Source organism: Delphinapterus leucas, chromosome 16 (assembly GCF_059928025.1).
Source record: "Delphinapterus leucas isolate spDelLeu-1000000601 "Yukka" chromosome 16, BTC_Dleu_Yukka2, whole genome shotgun sequence".
NCBI lineage: Eukaryota > Metazoa > Chordata > Mammalia > Artiodactyla > Monodontidae > Delphinapterus > Delphinapterus leucas.
The window spans coordinates 38758432-38778064 of NC_143144.1; the positions used below are offsets into that span (position 1 = coordinate 38758432).

At 59.0% G+C, this 19633-nt stretch overlaps 2 protein-coding genes across 6 annotated transcripts in view; both read left to right on the forward strand.

The window, feature by feature from the left end:
- The first annotated feature begins 2134 nt into the window (after positions 1–2134).
- OPN4 (opsin 4) lies at positions 2135–12126 on the forward strand. 2 transcript variants are annotated; one of them, XM_022562447.2, is made up of 11 exons: positions 2135–2365; positions 3589–3734; positions 4299–4334; positions 4800–4933; positions 5255–5458; positions 6115–6286; positions 6657–6821; positions 7746–7853; positions 8689–8869; positions 10051–10194; positions 12029–12126. In XM_022562447.2, the coding sequence occupies exons 1-11, from the start codon at positions 2222–2224 to the stop codon at positions 12065–12067; spliced, it is 1473 nt and encodes a 490-aa protein (XP_022418155.1). In that variant the 5' UTR covers positions 2135–2221; the 3' UTR covers positions 12068–12126. The 2 variants fall into 2 exon arrangements, with proteins under 2 accessions (XP_022418155.1, XP_022418156.1); XM_022562448.2 differs by lacking the exon at positions 4299–4334.
- Positions 12127–14658: 2532 nt separating this feature from the next.
- Positions 14659–19633, forward strand: part of LDB3 (LIM domain binding 3) — a 58396-nt gene continuing 53421 nt past the window's right edge. For 2 of the 4 annotated variants that reach the window (XM_089897795.1, XM_022562441.3), the window contains exon 1: positions 14659–15004. In XM_089897795.1, coding sequence (XP_089753921.1) covers positions 14912–15004 — 93 coding nt within the window. In that variant the 5' untranslated portion in view covers positions 14659–14911. The remainder of the gene's footprint in view (positions 15005–19633) is intronic. The other 2 variants (XM_022562444.2, XM_030759295.2) reach the window with 1 other exon arrangement.

Below are 19633 nucleotides of genomic sequence, written 5' to 3' on the forward strand. Positions count from 1 at the left end.
GAGGGAGGGTCCAGGTGAGCTGCTGGCCAGGTGCCTACAGGAACACATTCACTGAGACATTTAATATTCCCCCGGCAACAGCTCCAGGGAGTTTCCCAGGAGTCTCTGGGTAACCAGATAGCCCTGGCCAGCCCCAGGTTGAGGAAATTGATCCCCAGGAGTGGACAGGATGGGAATGGCATTACCGTGCTGCCTGCTAGGCCATGCTGGAGGGCAGGAAGACCCGCCTCCCTCCCCAGATGCTGGGTGCCACCACCAGACAACAGAAATGCAGGGCCCAGGGGCTTTTCTTACAAGGGCTTTCACAACTTCTCTGCAAAGGACAGGAATTCTGGGGCTCAGGAAACCTGTATGTAAAGTCGGCATTGGGGGTCTGTGGACAGTGTCATGAGGCTGGTTGATCACAGTCCCTCAACAAGTGTGGTTACGTGTCTGCTGAGGGCCCACTGATCTAACATCAAACATCATACCCCTGCCTCCCGAACCCCCCACTGTGCAGATGCCCAGGCCTTCTACGTCACCCCAGGGCAGCTTTCAGGCCTCTCCCTTCCTATGCCCCTAGTTCTCCCCTGTGGGTGAGGGACCTGGAAAGCTTTTCCCAACTCCAGCCACGCCAGCAAAGCGTGAAGAGCAGACAGTGAGTCAGTGCAGAGCTGTGGGCGAGGGCTCCGGGTACCACAGGCACCCTGGACATCTTTGGATCTCCCTGGCATGGCAAGTGGGATGGTGGGGGGAATGGGTGTGATCACCTATAAACTCCTAGGCCAGGCTGAGCAGAAGGGTGGCTCGGGCTGGTCCAAGGGAGCTATGGAGACTGGCCAGGCAGAGAGCTGGTACCACTGCCCACCTAGGGCATAGGACATTTCTCCATGAGCAGCCCCTGGGGTGGGGTGAGAAAATTAAAGAGCGAGAACATCCACAGGTGAAGTGGGAGGGCTGACCTCCTGGCCAGTAGTGGGAGTGGAGGGGACCCACACTGTCTACTGGCAACAGTGGCAGGCGGGGGTGGTGTGGAGGAATGACGCATGTGGGCTCCGTAACCCTTCCCTGCTCTGCTCTCTGTCAGAGGGAACCGCATCTCTCAAGCCCCCCTACCTCTGGCTTCCAGGTAGGTTTGGCCATTGCAAGGCACCTGAGAAGGACAGATCAGGAGAGTGGTGGGTGTTCATAACCCGCTTTCTGCTCACTGTGGCGCTTCTGCCAGCAGTCGCATCCCCACTCAGCCTCCCGCTCCCACCTGTGAGCGCCCTCTCTCTGTGACACCCTGCTGTGCAGCCCCAGCCCCTGGAATCCCACCCTCCTCCTGCTGTCCTCCCCCAAGAGGTAGGCGTGGCCTGGGGGGTCCCCTCCACCTCTCTGATACTCACTCAACTCACGCCAGGCCTGCAAGCCTGGGTGAGCTCCCAGGTCTCTACCAGCTTTGTGGGGTTTTTTTTTTTTCTTTTTTTTCAATCTTTCAATTTCATTAAAAAGTTTATGATCAAAAACCAACAAACAAAAGATGCCTCGTGATCTGATCTCCCCCCTGATTGCTATATCCTGGTGTATCCTCTTAGCTTCTGCATCTGTGACATGGGGGGACCAGCCTTGGTTCTGGATGGGATGGTTGTGAAGGTGTGATGGGTTATGTGGGCGGACACGAAGGGAGGGCGCCCCGTGGAAAGGCTGAGGGGGGGGGGGTCTTGGGGGCAGCAGAGGCTGGTCTTGATGAGCTCAGGGAAGAAAGAGAGCCTGGCCAGAGGGGAGGACAAAGTGCAAGGGCCGGAGACTGGCAATCTCTTCTGAAATATACACATACACACATATTCACGTGGACACACACTCTCATACTCTCACACACACACACACACACTCACTCGCCCACACATTCACACGTGCGTGCCGCCATCATCAGGGACCTGTGTCAGAGGGAGCTGAGGCACCGAGCGATCGGGCATGTACACCCCCATCTCCACTACTTAAAGGTGGGGACAGACCCTGTGACTGTGAGTCGCCATAACTGAGACACTCTCTCCTTTGTGCTTCACTGGACGCAGAGCAGCCACCAGCCCCAAGAACAGCTCCAGGCTGGGTCTACGCCGGACATAGGAGCAGGCAGCCGGTAGACCGTGAAGGGGTGCTGAGGATGGAGGAACGTTGGGAGGCTGGGCACAGCTAATATCCTGAGCTCCCCGTGCCCTTGACTTCTCTGTGGGCTTGAGAAGGGCCACCCCACATCAGGATGAACTCGCCTTTGGGGACAAGAGCCCCACCGGACCCGGCCCAGGAATCCAACGGCATAGCCACCCCAGCTTCCCGCAGCAGGTGGGACAGCTCCTGGAGCAGCACCTCCAGCCTGGACCACCCTCCGCCCGTCAGCCCCACGGTAAGCCTGGGACGAGCGTGTGCACGCAGAGCCTCCCTCCTGCTCCCTGGTGCTCTTCCTAGGGGCACACGGGGGCTTTGACAAGGTTCCACAGCTCTGCTGTGGGACCTTGGGCATGTTACTGAACTTCTCTGAGCCTGTCCTATGCAAAGAGACCAATAGAGGGGAGTGTGGCAAGTTTTCCTTCCTCGTGGAGAGCATCCAAGGAACAAAAAGGCCAGCCCTGTGGGACAAAGGGCTGGAATGGCACGTCCATTTCTTTCTGAGGGTAGTAGGATGCCCCCCAGAGCCTTCCAGAGAGGAAGGCCTGCCCTGGGCCTCTGGGTTTGTCCCAGCCCAGAGCGAGGTATTTGGTGCCTGCTGCTGCTTCCATCATCCTAGCCAGGGCCCAGGGCCATACCCCAGCAACCCCACCATTAACTGGGGAGGGATGAGGGCACCCTCAAGACCATGGGATGCTGGCCTAGGTTCTGGACAGGATGGGAAGGCTCCAGTAGCTATAGGAGCCAGGACAGGACAGAAATTAAACCACTCCCTTCCCTGGCAAGGAGCTGGGGTGGGAGTAGTCTTTAAAGCCTTTTGTACTGGCCTCATAGGATCATGACCTCCCTACAGTGACCTAGGAGGCCTGAATTTTCTTTTTAAAAGACAATTCTTTTTCTCGCTCTCACACCAGGTGTCAAAGTCAGCCCTACCCAGTTATATAGTGGGAGAGTACAGCCTCCTTCTTTGAGGCTGGGAAGGGTGTGGGACTCCTGAGAAGAGGGGCTCCACCCCATTCTACCTCCCCAGAGTGAAAGGGGACTGGAATACCATTGCTGACTGTCTCGGGCACTTGGGATGGGGCCCATACAGAGGGGAGGAACGCACCCAGGAGATGGCTCTGCCTTCTCCCCAAGGAAAGATAAAGTCACTCCAGCCATGTCCCTGCTTGCCAAACATGTGTCTGTCTGTCCTACCAGCCTCCAAAGGTGATCTGAGCTCACTTCTAGAAGACTTTTGCGTCTAGGCCATGGTATAGGAACTTGGGCTCAACTAGGAGACCTGTGTTTCCATTCCAGCTCAGCCACTTGCTAGCTGTGTGGACAAACGGCTTTGCCACTCTGAGCCTGCCCGCCTGCAGCGTTTTTTACCTGCCCCATTGGGAACACTAACTCTTCTTCTCCGGACTATTTGAAGGTGATGGAGTCATGTGATGCCCTTGTTTCTCTGTCTCTTCACAGGCAGCCAGGGCTCAGGCTGCTGCCTGGGTCCCCTTTCCCACGGTCGATGTTCCAGACTACGCCCACTACACCCTGGGCACGGTGATCCTGCTGGTGGGGCTCACAGGGATGCTGGGAAATCTGACGGTCATCTATACCTTCTGCAGGTGCCTGGTTGGCAGGATGGGGGCCTGGGCACTGAGGGCAGCCAGCCATGCAGAGACAGGGCAGAACACAGGGTGGAAATTCTGGTGCCAGCTCTGCCAGGGCACTGTTGAGTCTGCGTGGGGAGGCCAGGGCCAATGGTCTCAGGGTCAGGCCTCCATCTTCAAACCCAGGAAAGGGGCCCAAATGTAATCCAGGGCAGCTTGAATGGCACGCTTAATTGGGCCCCAGGCACACCGTCTGTGTAGGGTATGTGTCCCTATGACACACACGTCTCTGCCTATTCTGCCCTGCTCTCGGCTCACCTCCAACACCTGTCCCAGTGGGCACCTTCCCTCTGCCTCAAAGAGCAGCCCTGGTACCAGGGTCCTGAGTCCTCAAGCCCTTCAGCAACCAGCCCTGGCCACCACCCTTGGCTTCCTTCCCTACCTGCCCCACTCACCGCCTGAATGGCTGAGACAGGCACGTGGAGAAGTAAACTCCTGGCTCTACCACCTATTAGCTGAAACGACCTGAGCAGGTTACTTATCTTCTTTGAGTCCACTTTTCTTGTCTGCAAAACGAAGCTGTGATTTACTTCATGGGGTCAACGTGATGATTAAGTGAGTTTTTATATGTGCGGTGCCCAGCAAATGAGTGAATCCTGGCTGTGTCACTTACTGAGTCTTGTGACCGCAAGCCACTCCACAGGTGGAGCCTCAGGGTTCTTATCTGCAAAATGAAATGGGGTGAATGCGTAGATGTGAAGATGGATGATTATGGGAGATGAGCTTTGTGAAAGCACCTGGCCTGTGGGCACCATCGTCAACTCCTCTCCCCTTTGCCAGCCCCGAAGGTGAGGACTGCAGGAACACTGGCAGAAGGGGAACAGGAGTGGCATGAGTTGCTGCCTTGAGGGGTTTCACTTCTTAGCCCACAATGCCAGGCTCCAGAGCTGTTTGGCTGGTACTTGCCGGGCAGCGGGATGGGCCTGTGGGCCAGCAGCTCGTGCCTGTGTGCAAGCATACATGTGTTTGAGGGAAGCTCCCCAGCAGAAGCGCCTCCTGACAGTTTCTGACCCCTCACAGGAGCAGAGGGCTCAGGACTCCCGCCAACATGTTCATCATCAACCTCGCGGTCAGCGACTTCCTCATGTCCTTCACGCAGGCCCCCGTCTTCTTCGCCAGCAGCGTCTATAAGCAGTGGCTCTTTGGAGAGACAGGTAGACACTTGGGACTCCCTTTTGCTGGAGGGAGGAGGAGGGTTGGGACGGGGGATGTCCACAGTGGAGGGTGGCCCAGATGAGAACGCGATGTGCTCTTCATGGGCAAAGAATGGGTAGTCACCGTCAGTCTCATGAGTTAGCAGGAGGTTTCCGTGAGCCTCTGTCAGATGCATGTAGGCAGGGTGGAGAGGAACTAGGCCTGCTTTCCTTGAGAGGCGGGCGTATGAGCTGAGTACACGCAATCCACAGACCCTCCTTCCCCTGGGGTATCTGATGGGCTCCCTGCCAAGGACTGAGGTCAGGCAGCTGTGCCCACAGGCTGTGAATTCTATGCCTTCTGTGGGGCTGTCTTTGGCATCACCTCCATGATTACCCTGACGGCCATCGCCCTGGACCGCTACCTGGTGATCACACGCCCACTGGCCACCGTCGGGATGGTGTCCAAGAGGCGGGCGACGCTTGTCCTGCTGGGCGTCTGGCTCTATGCCCTGGCTTGGAGTCTGCCGCCCTTCTTTGGCTGGAGTAAGTGGGCTCAGGGAATCAGGGGAAGGGAAGATAGGCTGGGAGGGGTAGGTTCAAGGGGCAGGTAGGTGGACTTGGGTTGACCAGCTGGCAGGAGGGGCCGAGGGACTGCTTAAGTCTCAGAGCAAATGGACATTCAGGGGGCATGGCTAGCAGCAGGGGGAACTGAGGCTGTACCATCAACAATCAGAGGATAACCTGGGCTCCCATCCGCAAATACAGACGGGCAGACCACGTGGTTCCTGGCTGGCGGGAAGTGACAGGTGCATCTGATGCCGAGTTTGCAATGAGTCAGACAGGCAGGAGTTGGGGTGTGAGGCCTCAGCACGTAGGAGGGTCAGCAGCAAGGCACCCGCCCTTCTGAGGCAGGACCAGGAAGCTGGCTGAAGTCTTGGGGGAGTAAGACCCTGCGGCTATGGTGAGGTCTCTCTTCCAAACCGGCAAGATTGGGTGGCAGTGGACTTTGCCAGCTGTCTCCTGCTAGAACCAGCTTGGAAAGCTCCCCTCCACGTGCCCCGGCTTCCTCACTCCACTGGGCAGGGCTGGGGCCGGGGCCAGTGTTTGAGAAGCTCAGACCCCACATCCAAAGCCCCTGCTGGATGAGGAGCCTAAGTCAGCGCCGCCCTGCAGGCTGAGCACCCGCCCCTGGTTCCCAGGTGCCTATGTGCCCGAGGGGCTGCTGACCTCTTGCTCCTGGGACTACGTGAGCTTCACGCCATCGGTCCGCGCCTACACCATGCTGCTCTTCTGCTTTGTGTTCTTCCTCCCCCTGCTCGTCGTCATCTACTGCTACATCTTCATCTTCAAGGCCATCCGGGAGACGGGCCAGTAAGAGCTAGGCGTGAAGGAGGGGCTCGTGGGAGGGGGGCTGTGCCCCTTGGCCAGGGCTGCCCGTGACTCACATCCATACCCACAGCCCAGGGCACTCCCAGCTCCAGATGGGCAAAGACCAGCTCAGTACGTGTGCTTATGGGATGGGGTGCCGAAAGGCCAGTACAACCGGGGTGCTTAGAAAAGTCGTCTTCTGAAGCGCGGGCCTTCAGCCTTGGTCAGGGGGCGCGGGGGGAGAGAAGGCACGGCAGGGCTGCCTGCACTGGAAGGGACGGCCGGGTCCAGGAAGGCTCCCTGACAGCAGCCATGACCCTGGCACTCACTGCAACCCGAGTGGGGTCAGACCCAGACTCTGCATGCTTCCTAGAGCTCTCCAGACTTTCGGGGCCAGCGAGGGTGGTGGTGAGTGCCCCTGGCAACGGCAGCGTCTGCAGAACGAGTGGAAAATGGCCAAGATCGAGCTGTTGGTCATCCTTCTCTTCGTGCTCTCCTGGGCCCCCTACTCCACTGTGGCCCTGATGGGCTTTGCTGGGTGAGGGGCTGGGGCAGGGGCTGGAAGGGTGGGAGAAGGGTAAGGGGACCCTGGGGCAGCCTCTCCCTCCCCAGCCCAAGCCAGCCGTCCTCACACCCTAGGTCCAGCCTCACAGGCTTATTCTCCCCCTGCTATGAGATGCCCCACGGGAGCCAGGCCTGTCTCATTCCCGGAGGCACTAGGAGACATGCTGGGGGAGTTCTGGGCCACACTGGGTTTGGTTTGAGGGCCTGCAAGGGCTGCCAGGTCCTGCCAGATCCCTTGGGAATATGCAACTTTGCCTGAGGTTCTGGTTTCCTCTTCACCCAGACTGTGGGCACACAGCCAGGGTGCTACTCACCTCCCGCCCTCTAGTCCTTTGTGGCTAGGGTCTGCGGACTTTGCTACCTGCAGCAGCGTGGAGGCAGGCCAGACTTCAGGAGCGCTTTGAGACAGTGAGAACTATGAGTCCTTGCAGGTGCTTGGGTATGAGACCCTCTCATTGTGCAAGAACGGCCTGGTCCCCTCTGGGGCCCTCCTGTGCCATTACTCTCAAGGAGCCAGGGGCGCAGCAGGCAGCAGAGTTCGGCGGGGCATGGGGAGAGCTGGGCAGAGGGCCAGAGTCTCTGGGGGTGGGGAGGGTTTACTGCCAGCAGGACAGGCTCCAAGGGACAGTGGGACCTGGCGAAACCTCCAACCTGGCACATCTTCTCAGCACCCCTCCCTCAACTGCTCCCTGGGTTCCCACTCCCCTCAGATCAGGATTCTCCCTCGCATTGCAGTCCCTCCCCCGGGGATGACTTGGTCCTGCTGGTTTGGACCAGGCTGGGCTGTGCCCTGGCAGGGCTTGGTTGGCCTATGAAGAAGGTTCCTGAGAGGGCTGGTGGGTTGTGGAGTCCCCAGGGAGGGCCAGCTGGCAGAGGGACCACAGCTTCTCTGTCCTAGGTACGCACATGTCCTGACGCCCTACGTGAACTCGGTGCCAGCTGTCATCGCCAAAGCCTCTGCCATCTACAACCCCATCATTTATGCCATCACCCACCCCAAGTACAGGTGTGGCCCTCTGCCAGAACCCAGCCCCAGATCCCCAGTCCCACCCTCATGGGCATAGAGGGCCTGGGCCTATAAATGGGGGCAGAGGCCAGCCATCTTTCCTGTCCCTTGTGTACATGCATTGGGTGGGGAACTCTAGCAGCTGAGAACTGGACGGGATCTGGAGCGGGTGTGACCCTCTCTGCTGTCCCAGCTTCCTAGGAGGCTCAGCTTGGAGGGACATCAGAGTTCCCTGGGCAGTGTCCAATACTAACTGGGATTTTCAGAGCTGAGGCCAAAAGGCAGCCAGGATGGCTGATCAGCAGTGCTGCAAAGAGAGGCCCCCAGACAGAGGCAGCCTGGAGGGATCACAGCAGGGAGAGCTCCATTGCACTTCAGGGGCCCTGGCAGAGGCCTGGGGTGCTGGCCCAGAGTGCTCTCTGCTGATAGAATCCCAGCACAGCTGGCCTCTTCCACGAGGGGGCCTTCAGTGCTTCCTTTTGCCTGGTGGTGTCAGTAACTCAGCACTCCGCTGAGGCCAGCTGTAGGCCTTAGCCCATCCAGCTCAGAGGCGGCTCAGGAGGGTTCTTGGTCCCCATTTGCAGAAATGTGGCTTAGGTCAGCCACTCGAGAACTGAAAGCAAGCATCTGGCTGAACCTGCCACCCTAAGGCTCTCCCTCCATGCCCACAGACCCAGTGTCTGTCTGCCTATCCTCATAACCCCAATGTCTTTACATCCCCAATTCCCCAGAGGCTCTTTGTCCACTCCTATTAGCCCAGTATCAGTCTATCCATCCACCCCCATCTCCTCAAGTCTGTCTGTCTGTCCATCCCCCTAACCTGCTGTCCTTGCAGAATGGCCATCGCCCAGCACCTGCCCTGCCTCGGGGTGCTGCTGGGCGTGTCAGGCCAGCGCACTGGCCTGTACACCAGCTACCGCTTCACCCACCGCTCCACACTGAGCAGCCAGGCCTCGGACCTCAGCTGGATCACTGGACGGAGGCGCCAGGTGTCCCTGGGCTCTGAAAGCGAGGTGGTAAGGAGGCTGGGCTCTCACTGACTGGCACCTCGCCATCCTTTCCTCTGGGCGGGGCTGCCTCGGAGACTCAGGGAGACTCAGGGACCCTCAGGGACCTAGGACGCTGGCAGGAAGAGCCCCTCACCACCCACACCCCCACAGCCCTCCCACACACCATCGTCCCTGCCAGACAGGGGCACTGGGGTCAGAGAGGCAACATGTTGGCCCAAGGTCACCCAGCAGCAGGGCCTGGACGAAACATGGGTCTTCCAACTCCAGGTCGCCTCTTTTCCATGCCAGCACTATCCCAGGGCCTTAGAGCCTCAGATTGAAAAGACTAGCATTTCCGACGCTAGATGGGCCTCTAGAGAGACAGGCAGGAGCTAGCTCAGGACCCTTCATCCTCAGTATTAAGCGCCCTCCTCCTGGAGCTCACAGGATACAGTGGAAGGAGCACTGGCTCTGGAGGTGGGGGACCTATGTTCAAGCCTGAGTTCAAGTCCTTACTGTGTGAGTTTGTGCAGGTCACTCACCCTCTCTGAGCCTCTTTGTCCTCCTCTGAAAGGGAAAATCATCATGTCCACATCTAAGACTAGATAGGGTGCCCATGGAGGCTGACCCCCACCGCTGTGGTCAGCCATGGGAGCTACCAGTCTGCCAGCCCCTACTTGGGGCCTGGAGCTCTGATGCCCCCTGATGTCACCAGGAGAGTTCCCTATGACCTGAGCCCCTGTCCCCAGCTCCTCCTTCATTGTGCCTACAGGGCCCACTCTGGGCCTCACCAAGTGCTTCCACTTACCTCCTCCCACTGCCCCCATCCCTGAGGGTCTCAGTTGAGGGGCTGAGGGAGGAGCTGCCAGAGGACCCATCCCTGAACTAATGTAGTAAACATCAAGGAGTGAATCTTATCCATTAAGAGGGCCTAGATCCTCATGAAGACATACCCATCCTACATGCTTAAGAAAGCACACCAGCGCACACACACACACACACACACACACACACACACACACACATCCCAGCAGACGCACGCACAGTTTGCAAGGGTTTGGTGACCAGCAACCCTGTAAACAGTATTGTGGGCTTCACCCCAGTGAAAAAGTGTAGAGAGGATGGAGAAAGGCCTGGTCAGGGAGGGGGCAGAAGCAGGGATGCAGAAATGTCCCCCTCACCTCACAGGGACTCTCCCACTCCCCCAGGGCTGGACAGACACGGAGGTAACAGCTGCTTGGGGGACTGCCCAGCAAGTGAGTGGATGGTCCCCCTGCAGTCAGGGCCCAGAGGATGTGGAAGCCAAGGCCCCTCCCAAGTCCCAGGGACAGGAAGCAGAGGCTTCCGGAAAGGTAACTGGGCCCGGCACCTGCCAATCTATAAAAGGGCGGGGATAAGGAGCAAGTAGCCCAGGGAGCGGCCCTGAAAAGGGAGCAGGCCCAATGCCCTCTGGGAATCACCCCCTCCCTGCACCTCCCAGCTTTCCCTTGCTCACCTGGGGGTCCTGGGTGTCTCCATGACTCCAAGGTGTTCTAAGCAAGCCTGAGTGTGACTGTGCCTGAGAGTGTCTGTGTGTGTTTGTGTGACCTTGACTGTGCATGTACATAGCAGGTGGTGGTGGCTCTACCGCACTGCGATGAATGTACGTCATGTATGTAAATGTGTGTGACCATGTGCCTGGCACACACATTCTGTCCCTGTGGCACCGTGGGGCATGGGATTGAGTGTGCCCTAATGTGTCTGCTCTAAGCTGTGCATGTGACCAAGTGTGGGTGGCACGTACCTCTCTGTGTTTGGAAACTGGGTGTACCTGGGGGCGTGGGGCTGCAATCGGTGTATGTGCTCACTGCGAATGCCCTGAGATTAGGGTATCGCCCAGAATACTTGTGGCTATTAAAAGAAGGCCAGCTGTCAGCCCAAGTGCCTATGGAACGGAATGTTGATGGTGATTAGAGAAGGCCATATTCTGGAACGCTGGAAACGCCGTGCGCACAGGTCCTGAGGCTGCCCTGCCCCTCTGCTGACAGCTCCCCACCCTGCCCCTCCACTCACACCCACACCACACCCCCAGCTCCTGCCTTCCTTCCCCCGGGCTGCTCCCCTGCCTGTCCCAGAGAGGGGGCGCCCTGGGCTGCTCCCTGCAGTTATGGGCCCCCTGCCTCTTCCAGCGTTCCCACCCCAGGGAGCACCACTCCCCAGGTGCCCCAGCCCTGAGCCCGGGAACTGCTCATGACCACAGAGGCCAGGGCAGAGGCCGGCAGCGTCCCCCAGGCTGGCCGGGCAATGATGAAAGGCACTGTGCCTCTCCTGGAGAGAATACCGGGCTGGGGTGGGGCGCTGGGCAGAGAGGCACAGCACATCAGCCGTCACCTAACGCGTGTGATAAGCACTGCCAACGAGGTATCAGCATACAGGGTGCTGAGAGCAGAGGCAAGTCCCCAAGGGCTCCCGGGAAATGTGGAGGTAAAGCAGGGATTGCCAGGCAGGATGGGACCGAGGAGCGGGGATTGGGCGGTTCAGGCTGAGGAAACAGCCTGTACAAACATAGCAGGGTGTCCTGGACAGAATGTTTCTCTGTGACCCCAGGGGCAGCCAAGGGGCTCTGGGAGCTGGCGGTGGGGATGGAGGAGGGAAGGGGGCAGGAGGTGGTAGGAGCCATGGGGAGGCCCACTAGGTGCTGTCATGAGGGGTCTCCAGTCACAAGCCTGGGGGACAGGGAGCCCTTGGAGGGCTTCACGGGGCACTGAGGGGCTTGGTCAACTTAGCAGATTAGCCGGGCCTCCCCGCAGTGGCTGCGGAAGGACAGGTTGAGTGGAATGGGCCGGCAGAGAGAAGATGGGAGGAAGTCGGTAGGACAGGCAAGGAATGAGGCATTTAAGACCGCAGGGAGAGAGGAGACGCCGGAGCATGTGGAAGAGGACTGCAGGGAAGGGGGGAATCGGATTGTGGGGGTGAGGAGAGCTCAGTCCCGACCCCAGGAGTCCGAGAGCCTGGGGACATCCCAGAGGGACGGCCTGAAGGTGGCCTTGGACATCGCCTGGAGAAGGCCCAGCCCCCAGCCAGGACGAAACCTGGCCACACAACGCCCCTCTGTCACGCGGTGCCCCTAAACACAGAGGGTCCCTGGGAGACTACTCCCAGTGGGATACTCCTTGAGCTAAACAAATGTCTGCTGTTTGCTTTCAGACCAAAGGGCTGCTCCCCAGCCTGGACCCCAGGATGTAGGGTGCCCATCAGTTTGTCTTTCTGGGACATGCCCATGTCTCCTGGGACATGTCCAACCCCTTCACCTCCCCCTCACACACACACAGACCCAGGATTACCCTGTGGGCCTGCGGGCTTTGGAAGTGGCCCTGTCACCCAAGCTGTGCTGGATTCGCGGCCCTGTACTGCAAAACTCCTGCTCTGCAAAGTGGTCTGCACCCACTTCTCAGCTCAAGAGCCTGTGCCCCAGGCTCAGCCTGAAGAGTGGGCACCCAGGCCCTCTCGCGGCCCGGAACACAGACCTTCACTCGCTGGAACCCGTTACTCACCTCTGGCTTTCCCCCCAGAGTGCTATTTCCACCATGGACCACCCTCTTCTGCACATGTGCATTTTCGGGCACACTCTCCTGTGTGTACATATTTGCATGCGCACCAGGTGCACGAGTGCACTCACTGCACCTATGGATTGTTTCAAATCAGTGTCTAATTCACCCCAGGGTGTGTGGCTCTGGCAGGATGTAGAAAAATAAAAAGCGGAGAAGGTCTCCGACAAGCACAGTCTCTACCTATTGGTGCCACCGTGGGAGAGAGACCCAAGGCCTGGCCTCTGATGCCGACAGCAGCCTCTCTTTCTCCTCTCCCTCTGTCCCCCACCTCATGACTTTCACTCCTAAAATCCCATCTCAAACTGCAGGGAGCAGAGTGGAGGAGGGGCAAAGACCAGGCTTGCCCCCATCCCTGCTCCCCGATGAGCTGCTGTTACTGGGAAGCAGCTCACGCCCGGCTTGTGAGTACCAGCTGCTCTCTGGCTGGCTTTGGATCTCCCAGGGGAGGCAGATGGAGGGAGGCTGGCCTTCCCCTTTAAGAGCATCCTTCTTGCTACCCCTCCCTTTCGCCGGAGGCAGCATCAGGCATCAGGCATCAGGCGGGTGCTTGAGTCCAGAGAAAGAGCCTGCAGCTCCAGGTACACCCTAGCCCAGGGTTCCCCATCCCTGTGCAGGATCAGCTCCTTCCTTTCCCCACACTGGTCATGCACTGCTGCTGGATCCTCACCAGCCTGGCAGGACAAACACCCTCCTCCCCTGGAGAGGAGATAAAGCTGGAGTCAGGGATGGATGGGGTGGGGCCTGGGGGAGGGGCAGGGGATGGGATGGGGGAGGTCAGGGTGCTGGCCATGAGCTGCTGGCCTCCCGGGCCAGGCCTAGGAAGGCAGGACAGCTGGGCTGCATGACACAGGGCAGAGGAGGTGGTGAAGTGGGGGAAAGAACACAGGTCCCTCCCTGGCTTTTCCACTTGATATTTCTGTGACCTTGGGCAAGTTACCAAACACCCCTGTGAAGTGGGGACTCCTTCTTGTCATGCATGTTGTATGTGCTAGGCCCAGAGTTTAAGGTGGGATGTTGGCAGCTGGGAAATTTCTCACACCCAGGCCAGTACTGAATCCTCAGGGCCCAGCTCAGGCCAGAGCCCTCCAGGAGGGCAGAGAACAGAGGGCCCAGTTGCCTTCCCTGAGCCTCAGTTTCCTGAGCAGTGTGGGCCTTGATCTACCCCCAGACCACACAGAGCCTGAGGTCTCTTCTGAGAAAGGGCTTCTGGAGGTATCTTGGCTCAAAGACCACAGTGGCAGGAGTCCCGAGGGGCCTAGGCCCCCATCCAGAACATACTGTCTCTGGGTTATGGACTGACCACAACACACACATTTTCCCCTCCCGGCCCCTTCTGGCCCCTTGTCCCAGCAGCTGAGCAAATGGCCTCTCCTCCTCTCCTCCCTGCCCCCTGCCATTCCGGTGCAAAGGGCACGGGGGCCTGGCATGCAACGCTGGCAGCTGGAGCTTTCCATGCTGCTGTCAAGTTTTCAGAGCACAAATGAGACAGGAGAGCCAAGAATAACTGCTGGGCCCCAGAGGGTCTGGAGGGTGGGGGCCTGCCCCAGACCTGCTTTCAGACCCTGCGCTGAGGGTGCAAGCAGGGGGCCCCCACTGCCAGCTTTGGGTATCAGGAGGTGCCTGCCACCACCGGCAGCCCGTTATCTGGCACGAGTCCCCATAGGAATGAGCTCAGACTCCAGTATGGCTTGGGTCTACTACCTGTGTGACCTTGGGGAAGTTACTTAACCTCTCTGAGCGGGACAAGTGGCAGCCTCTCAGGATCTGAGGAGATAATGGCGTGGAGGGTCCAGAGCTGAGCTTGGCCATGCCCAGAGCTGCTGCTATTATGATGATTGTTTTTATGGTTGGACAACTCTGGGCCCTGAAGTTGTCCCTTATCTTGGGCCACCATGAGGATAAGAGGCAACTTCAGTGTCCTCACCAGAGAACACAGGGCAGCAAAGACCCAAGTCACAAAGCCCCTGGCCAAGGGAGCTCAGCCGCGGTTTTCTGGGCAAGGGGGTGGGTACAGCCAGGCAGAGAGGGCAGCTGGGCAGTCTGGGCTCTCCAGAGGGTGGAGGGAGCAAGGAGAGGAGAGCAGGGGGGCAGAGCATTATCACTACCCTGGCCAGGCCCCTCTCCTGCCCCCTGGGGGGTGCTGGGTGCCGGACACCCCTCCCCAGGGGCTATATTAGCCTTGTGAGTCACAGTGGACCCGCTGGGAGGCCGAGGGCGGGCGGGCACAGTGTAGGGTTACAGTCCATTTATGGGAGCAGCAGAGGGCAGATATCAGTGTCGATGGCATTCGTTCCCAGCTATTCTTAGGAGCCTCTCAGGAGCTGCACACAGCCCGGCCAGGCAGAAAGGGACGGAGCAGGCAAGGCCGGGGGGTCGGGGGCAGGGGCCGAGGTACGGGCTGGGGAGGCAGGGTGCGTGAGGGTCCTCTCACTCTACTCTTCTCCCTTCATCCGCAGAGGCCGCCGCTGTCAGCACCAGCATGTCTTACAGCGTGACCCTGACCGGGCCTGGGCCCTGGGGTTTCCGTCTGCAGGGGGGCAAGGACTTCAACATGCCACTCACCATATCCCGGGTGAGTGTGCACGGCCCACGGCCTAGAACCCACAGGGGCGGGGCACGCTCAAAGGAGGGTGTGTGCGTCCATCCCTCCATCTGTCTGTCCTCCCTGAGGCTCTTGGAAAGCAGAGCACACTTTCCTGGTCTGGGGGTGGGACTGGACCCAACTGGATACTGCCGGCCGCAGGCCCCTGGTCTTGGCCACAGCTGTTGCCCACCCTCGTCGGCTGGCCTATTATGAGTATGAAACATGGGCAAGCGGCTGGTGTTTTGAGCAGAGAAAGAGATGCCAAGTTTGCAGGCCAGGCAGGCAGGTGGACAGAAAGTACAGGGCCTTCCTAAGCCTTTCTCCGGGAGGGTGGGCTCAGGGTACCCCCCAAGCCTGGAGGTGGGCAGCGGCTCAGGGGCAAGAGCGCTCCTAGCATGGAGGCCAGGCGACAGGCGGGTAGATGCTTAGATGTGCAGACTGCTGACCTCGGCTGCCCTGCTATCAGGGCTCGGAGCTGGGCTGCGCTGGTAACCGGTCTCCTGCATCCACTCCATCCCAGACCTGAGATAACAGTCGCCTTCTACCCCCGCCTTCCTGGGGCTGCTGTGGGACCTCACACTGGCTGGCTTCGTGGAGCTGGGCCTTCCTCGCTTGCTGGAGGCCCTAGCCATTCACCTACAGCTGCTCTGCCTGCCTGTCTCAAGTCTGGTTCGCCATGCTCACCTGGGGAAATGGCCTGTGTGTTCTGCAGTGTCTGTGATCAGGGAATGGCACTGCCTGATGTGAAGGTCACAGATCTTTGGAGATTGTCTGAGTGACTCTGTTGCCCAGCTGGAGACACTGAAGTACAGAGAAGCAAGAAGCTAGATCTGCTTGAGAGGAAGCGGTCTGTGAGAAGGGACTTTGTTTTAAACACTGCTGTGTCCCTGGCACCTAGACCAGTACCTAGGACATAGTAGGTGCTCAGGCAACACTTATCAAGTAAAGGGAAGTCCAGCAGAGGGGCGCTGAAGGCCCCAAGGCTCAGGGTGGACTGTGAAATGTGCCAGGGCAATCACAACCCCTGCCTGGTGGGGTATGCTGAGACTGAGCCCCAGCAGTGCTGGTGTGGGCACAAGGGGGCAGGCTGAGGCCCCAGGCTGTCACTGGAGGGTGATGGATGGGCAGGGGTGTCTGGGTCACTGCTCACCTGGAGACAGGGAGACAGTTTCTTTTCCAGGGCATGGAGACTTGTCTTGGGCCTGAGGGTGGGATGGGGAGGGTGGTGGGGAGGCACTGAGGTAGGCAGCCAGGGAAGGCCTGAAAGGTGCTTGGCAGAGGGGGCAGGGAGCCAATGTCCCCACTGGAGGCACAGTCCTGGCTATGCAACAAAATGTGGACACCTGGGGGGACCCTAAGATGGAAAGCTCCACTCAGGGGTGTTATGGGAGCCTCACGACAGCAATAGCCTCACAACAGCCTCACAACTCCTCTGGGGTGCTGGCCTGGCTCTAGTCCAGGAAGAAGGCCTTGGCCGCCATCCTGAGGGAGGTCTGGCTTATTCCAACCTGAGTCTCCAGACCCACTGCCCTGGAAACCCCAGGGTCCCATATTAGAAGGGCACCCATAGACTTACACACTCAGTCTGATGATATGGTGACACAGGGGCATTTGAGCCCCAGCAGACACACCCCCTCTGCCCCCAGGACCCTGCACAGCTCCCCACACCCCTGGTTACAGGTCTCCTCCCTGTACAAGGCAGGATCCTCCACCGTCACTCTCATGGGTCCACCAGCTTCCCACGCCTGGGACTGAGCCTAGATCTCCCCCAGCCCCACTATCCTCAAGGCCTCCACCTGGTGGAAATTAGCCTCCTGGCTCAGTGGCACCCAGGATAGCCGATGACCTCATCCGGGGTCTATGCGCCACCTGGCCCCAGCCAGCCCAGGGCTTAAATTGCAGCACAGAGGCCTTAAGCTAGACAGACAGCAGCAAGAATGTCCTCACTGTAGGCAGGGGGTGTACTGGGATGTACTAGAGCCAATGGCTAGGGGGGGCTTTTAAAAATAGAACCCGCAGCTCAGGCAGGGCATCAGGGGATGGGTCTCTCAATTCCCTTCAGAGGCGTGCCCCCAAATCACTGAGGCCATGGAACCAGCTGGACTGGGTGCTGGGGCCTTCCCAGGGCTTGGAGCTTCTTGATAAGTCCTCTGGTGTGCTGCTGATACCCTGGGCTCCGGCGTCCCAGGCTCAGCGTTGCTGGCCAGGCAGGCCTCGGGGCACTAGCCCTGCCCTCCCAACAGGGCTGTGGTATTTCCTGCTGGGGCGCTCCAGGTCCTTCTGCACCAGGAACTTCTCCCCTAAGGGGATGCAAGGCCAGAGCTCTCTGGAAGAATCCTATTTCCACTGCAGCCCTGACCTGCTTCCCACAGAGGGGCAGTAGATGTCCTGGCCTGAGTCTTTGCGACAGGGCAGTAGTGACGTATTGTGGTGGGGGGACTCGCAAAGGCGGGGCCGGCTCGTTCTCAGCAGGGGCCGGCACCCCTGGGCACACGCACTGTACCCCTGAGGCAGGTGGTCAGGCAGGCAGGTCTGGGATTGGCATCTCACTTCAGAGCCGGGCAAACTGAGGCTCCAACTTGCTCATGCGCTCCTGTGACCTTGGTAACCCCATGCCTGCTTCCTCACCCTCTGGCTAGGGGCTAGTAGAAAAGCACTGCGTGGGGCCGTCCCCTGTATGCCGCAGCTCCTCCTGTAAGAAGGCTGGCCACGTGCAGCCTGGGTGGTAGCTCCTGTACCCACCCCACCCTGCCCACCAGCCCCACAGAATCAACCTTGGGGCAGTAACAGCCCCTCAAGTCCTCCCTTCGGTGGGTCTCAGCCTGAGGACCCACAGAGAAATGGGCTCAGGAGGGAGACTCGGAGGGTGGAGGGGAAATGCCTTTATTTATCTTGGACAGGTGTGGCTGGGCCTGCAACATGAGCCGCCCTCCCACCCCCACCCTCCCCCAATCCCAGCCAGTCCTCCAGGAAGTGGGGAAGGGGTGGGAGCAGCCAAGAGGGAACAGTTCCAAAGGCCCAGCCCCCACCCCTGGCGGGGCAGCTAGGCCTGAGGCCAGGGCCACTGTCTGGGGCCTTGCCTCTTGGCGCACGAGTTGCAGCCCTTGATTTTATGGCAGCGACGTATGCTTTTGTTTGGCTCTGGTACTCACAGCTGTGTCACCTTAGAAAAGTCAGTTCACCTGCTCAGCCTCAGTTTTCTCATCTGTAAAATGGGGATGGTACGTCGGTAAAAGTACACGTGAGAGATCTTTCTAATGTGCACTTATGAATATACACCTATTTTTCCACATGGTCTGCTTGTGAGGATGGGGGAGTGGTGGAACTGAGCCTGGGCCCAGGGGGGTCCTGCCTTTCTGTTCCAAGGCCTCCACTCCTTACGGCCTTACCCACAGGCCCAGCAGGCTCACCTCTGCCCCTTTGCTGTTCTCGGTTCCAGTATTTGTCAGACTCTCCTGGCTATGGTGGCGACACAGGGGACAGAGGGTCCCCGAGAGGGGAAGGGGGACAGGCTGAGATTTTTCTGGGGCAGCTGCACTGGTGATTCCTGGAATTTTGAGGCCGTGGTGCTGTTTCTTGGGCAGCGCCTAGCAGTGCTGACAGCAAGTGTTTATAGCCATGCTGAAGGTCAGGCAAGCCTCTGGAGGGCTGCTGCAGGGCTGGCTCACGAATGAACGAGTGGGGAAGATAACCAGACAGTGGCCCACCGCTGGGGAATACATCCTTAGAGGTTCCCAGGCCAGGCCCTCTCCCAGCATGCTTCTTCTCCCCGGTGCACAGAGCTGTTCCTGACCCCGGGAGGTCCCTGAAGTGAGTGGGCATGAGGCTGGCTGGGTCCTGGGGAGAGGGCCTTCTGGGGTCCTGGGCCGGGACATAGGACAAGAGCAACTTCACTGGCAGGCCCCCGGGGGCTCCTTGGGCTGAAGACGTTGTGAGACGGCAGCAAGTGCGAAGAGGGCAGGGCTTCCTGGGTGATGTCTGCTGGGCCTGCTGGGGCAGCTGTCCTGCCTGGGAGATATCTCCCCAGTTCCCTGAATCTCCCTCTTGTCCAGGGGCTAGCCATGATTGAAAGGCCCCCACCCAGGGCCCTTCCATTCCCAAACACAGCTTCTCCACCCCTTTGAAGCCAGGATCCACCTCTTCCCAGGAACCATTCTAAGTGGCATGAAGCAGACTTTGCCATCCAGGACCTAGAACTGGGGGACAAGAGGAGAAGAAAGAGACTCAGAAGGCCAGGGAAGGGTGTGGTCAGCTAGAGAGGGGGCCAGTGACCCCTGGCTTTGGCACAGGGAAGTCATTGGTATGTGTGGAGTGGTGGGGGCCAAAGTCAGATGGCTGATGTGAGAGGGATGGGAGACTGTAGAGGCCAGGCCTGCTGGTCACTTCTTGGAAATGCCTGGTGGTGAAGAAAGGGAGAGAAACATGGCAGGAGCCAGCTGGAGCAGCTAAGGCTTTTTTTTCCAAGACAGCTTTCTGAGAGCAGTTTTAGGTTCATCGCAACATTGAGAGGAAGATAAAGGGATTTCTCATAACCCCTCTGCCCCCATGCATGCACAGCCTCCCGCATCACCAACGTCCCCCTCCAGAGTGTACATTTGTTATAACTGATGAAACTGC

Coding starts and splice junctions, on each gene's coding strand:
- OPN4 (XM_022562447.2), top strand. CDS start 2,222: ATGAACTCGCCTTTGGGGACAAGAGCCCCACCGGACCCGGCCCAGGAA. Junction 2,366..3,588: donor CTCCGCCCGTCAGCCCCACG/GTAAGCCTGGGA, acceptor GTCTCTTCACAG/GCAGCCAGGGCTCAGGCTGC. Junction 5,459..6,114: donor GCCGCCCTTCTTTGGCTGGA/GTAAGTGGGCTC, acceptor CCTGGTTCCCAG/GTGCCTATGTGCCCGAGGGG.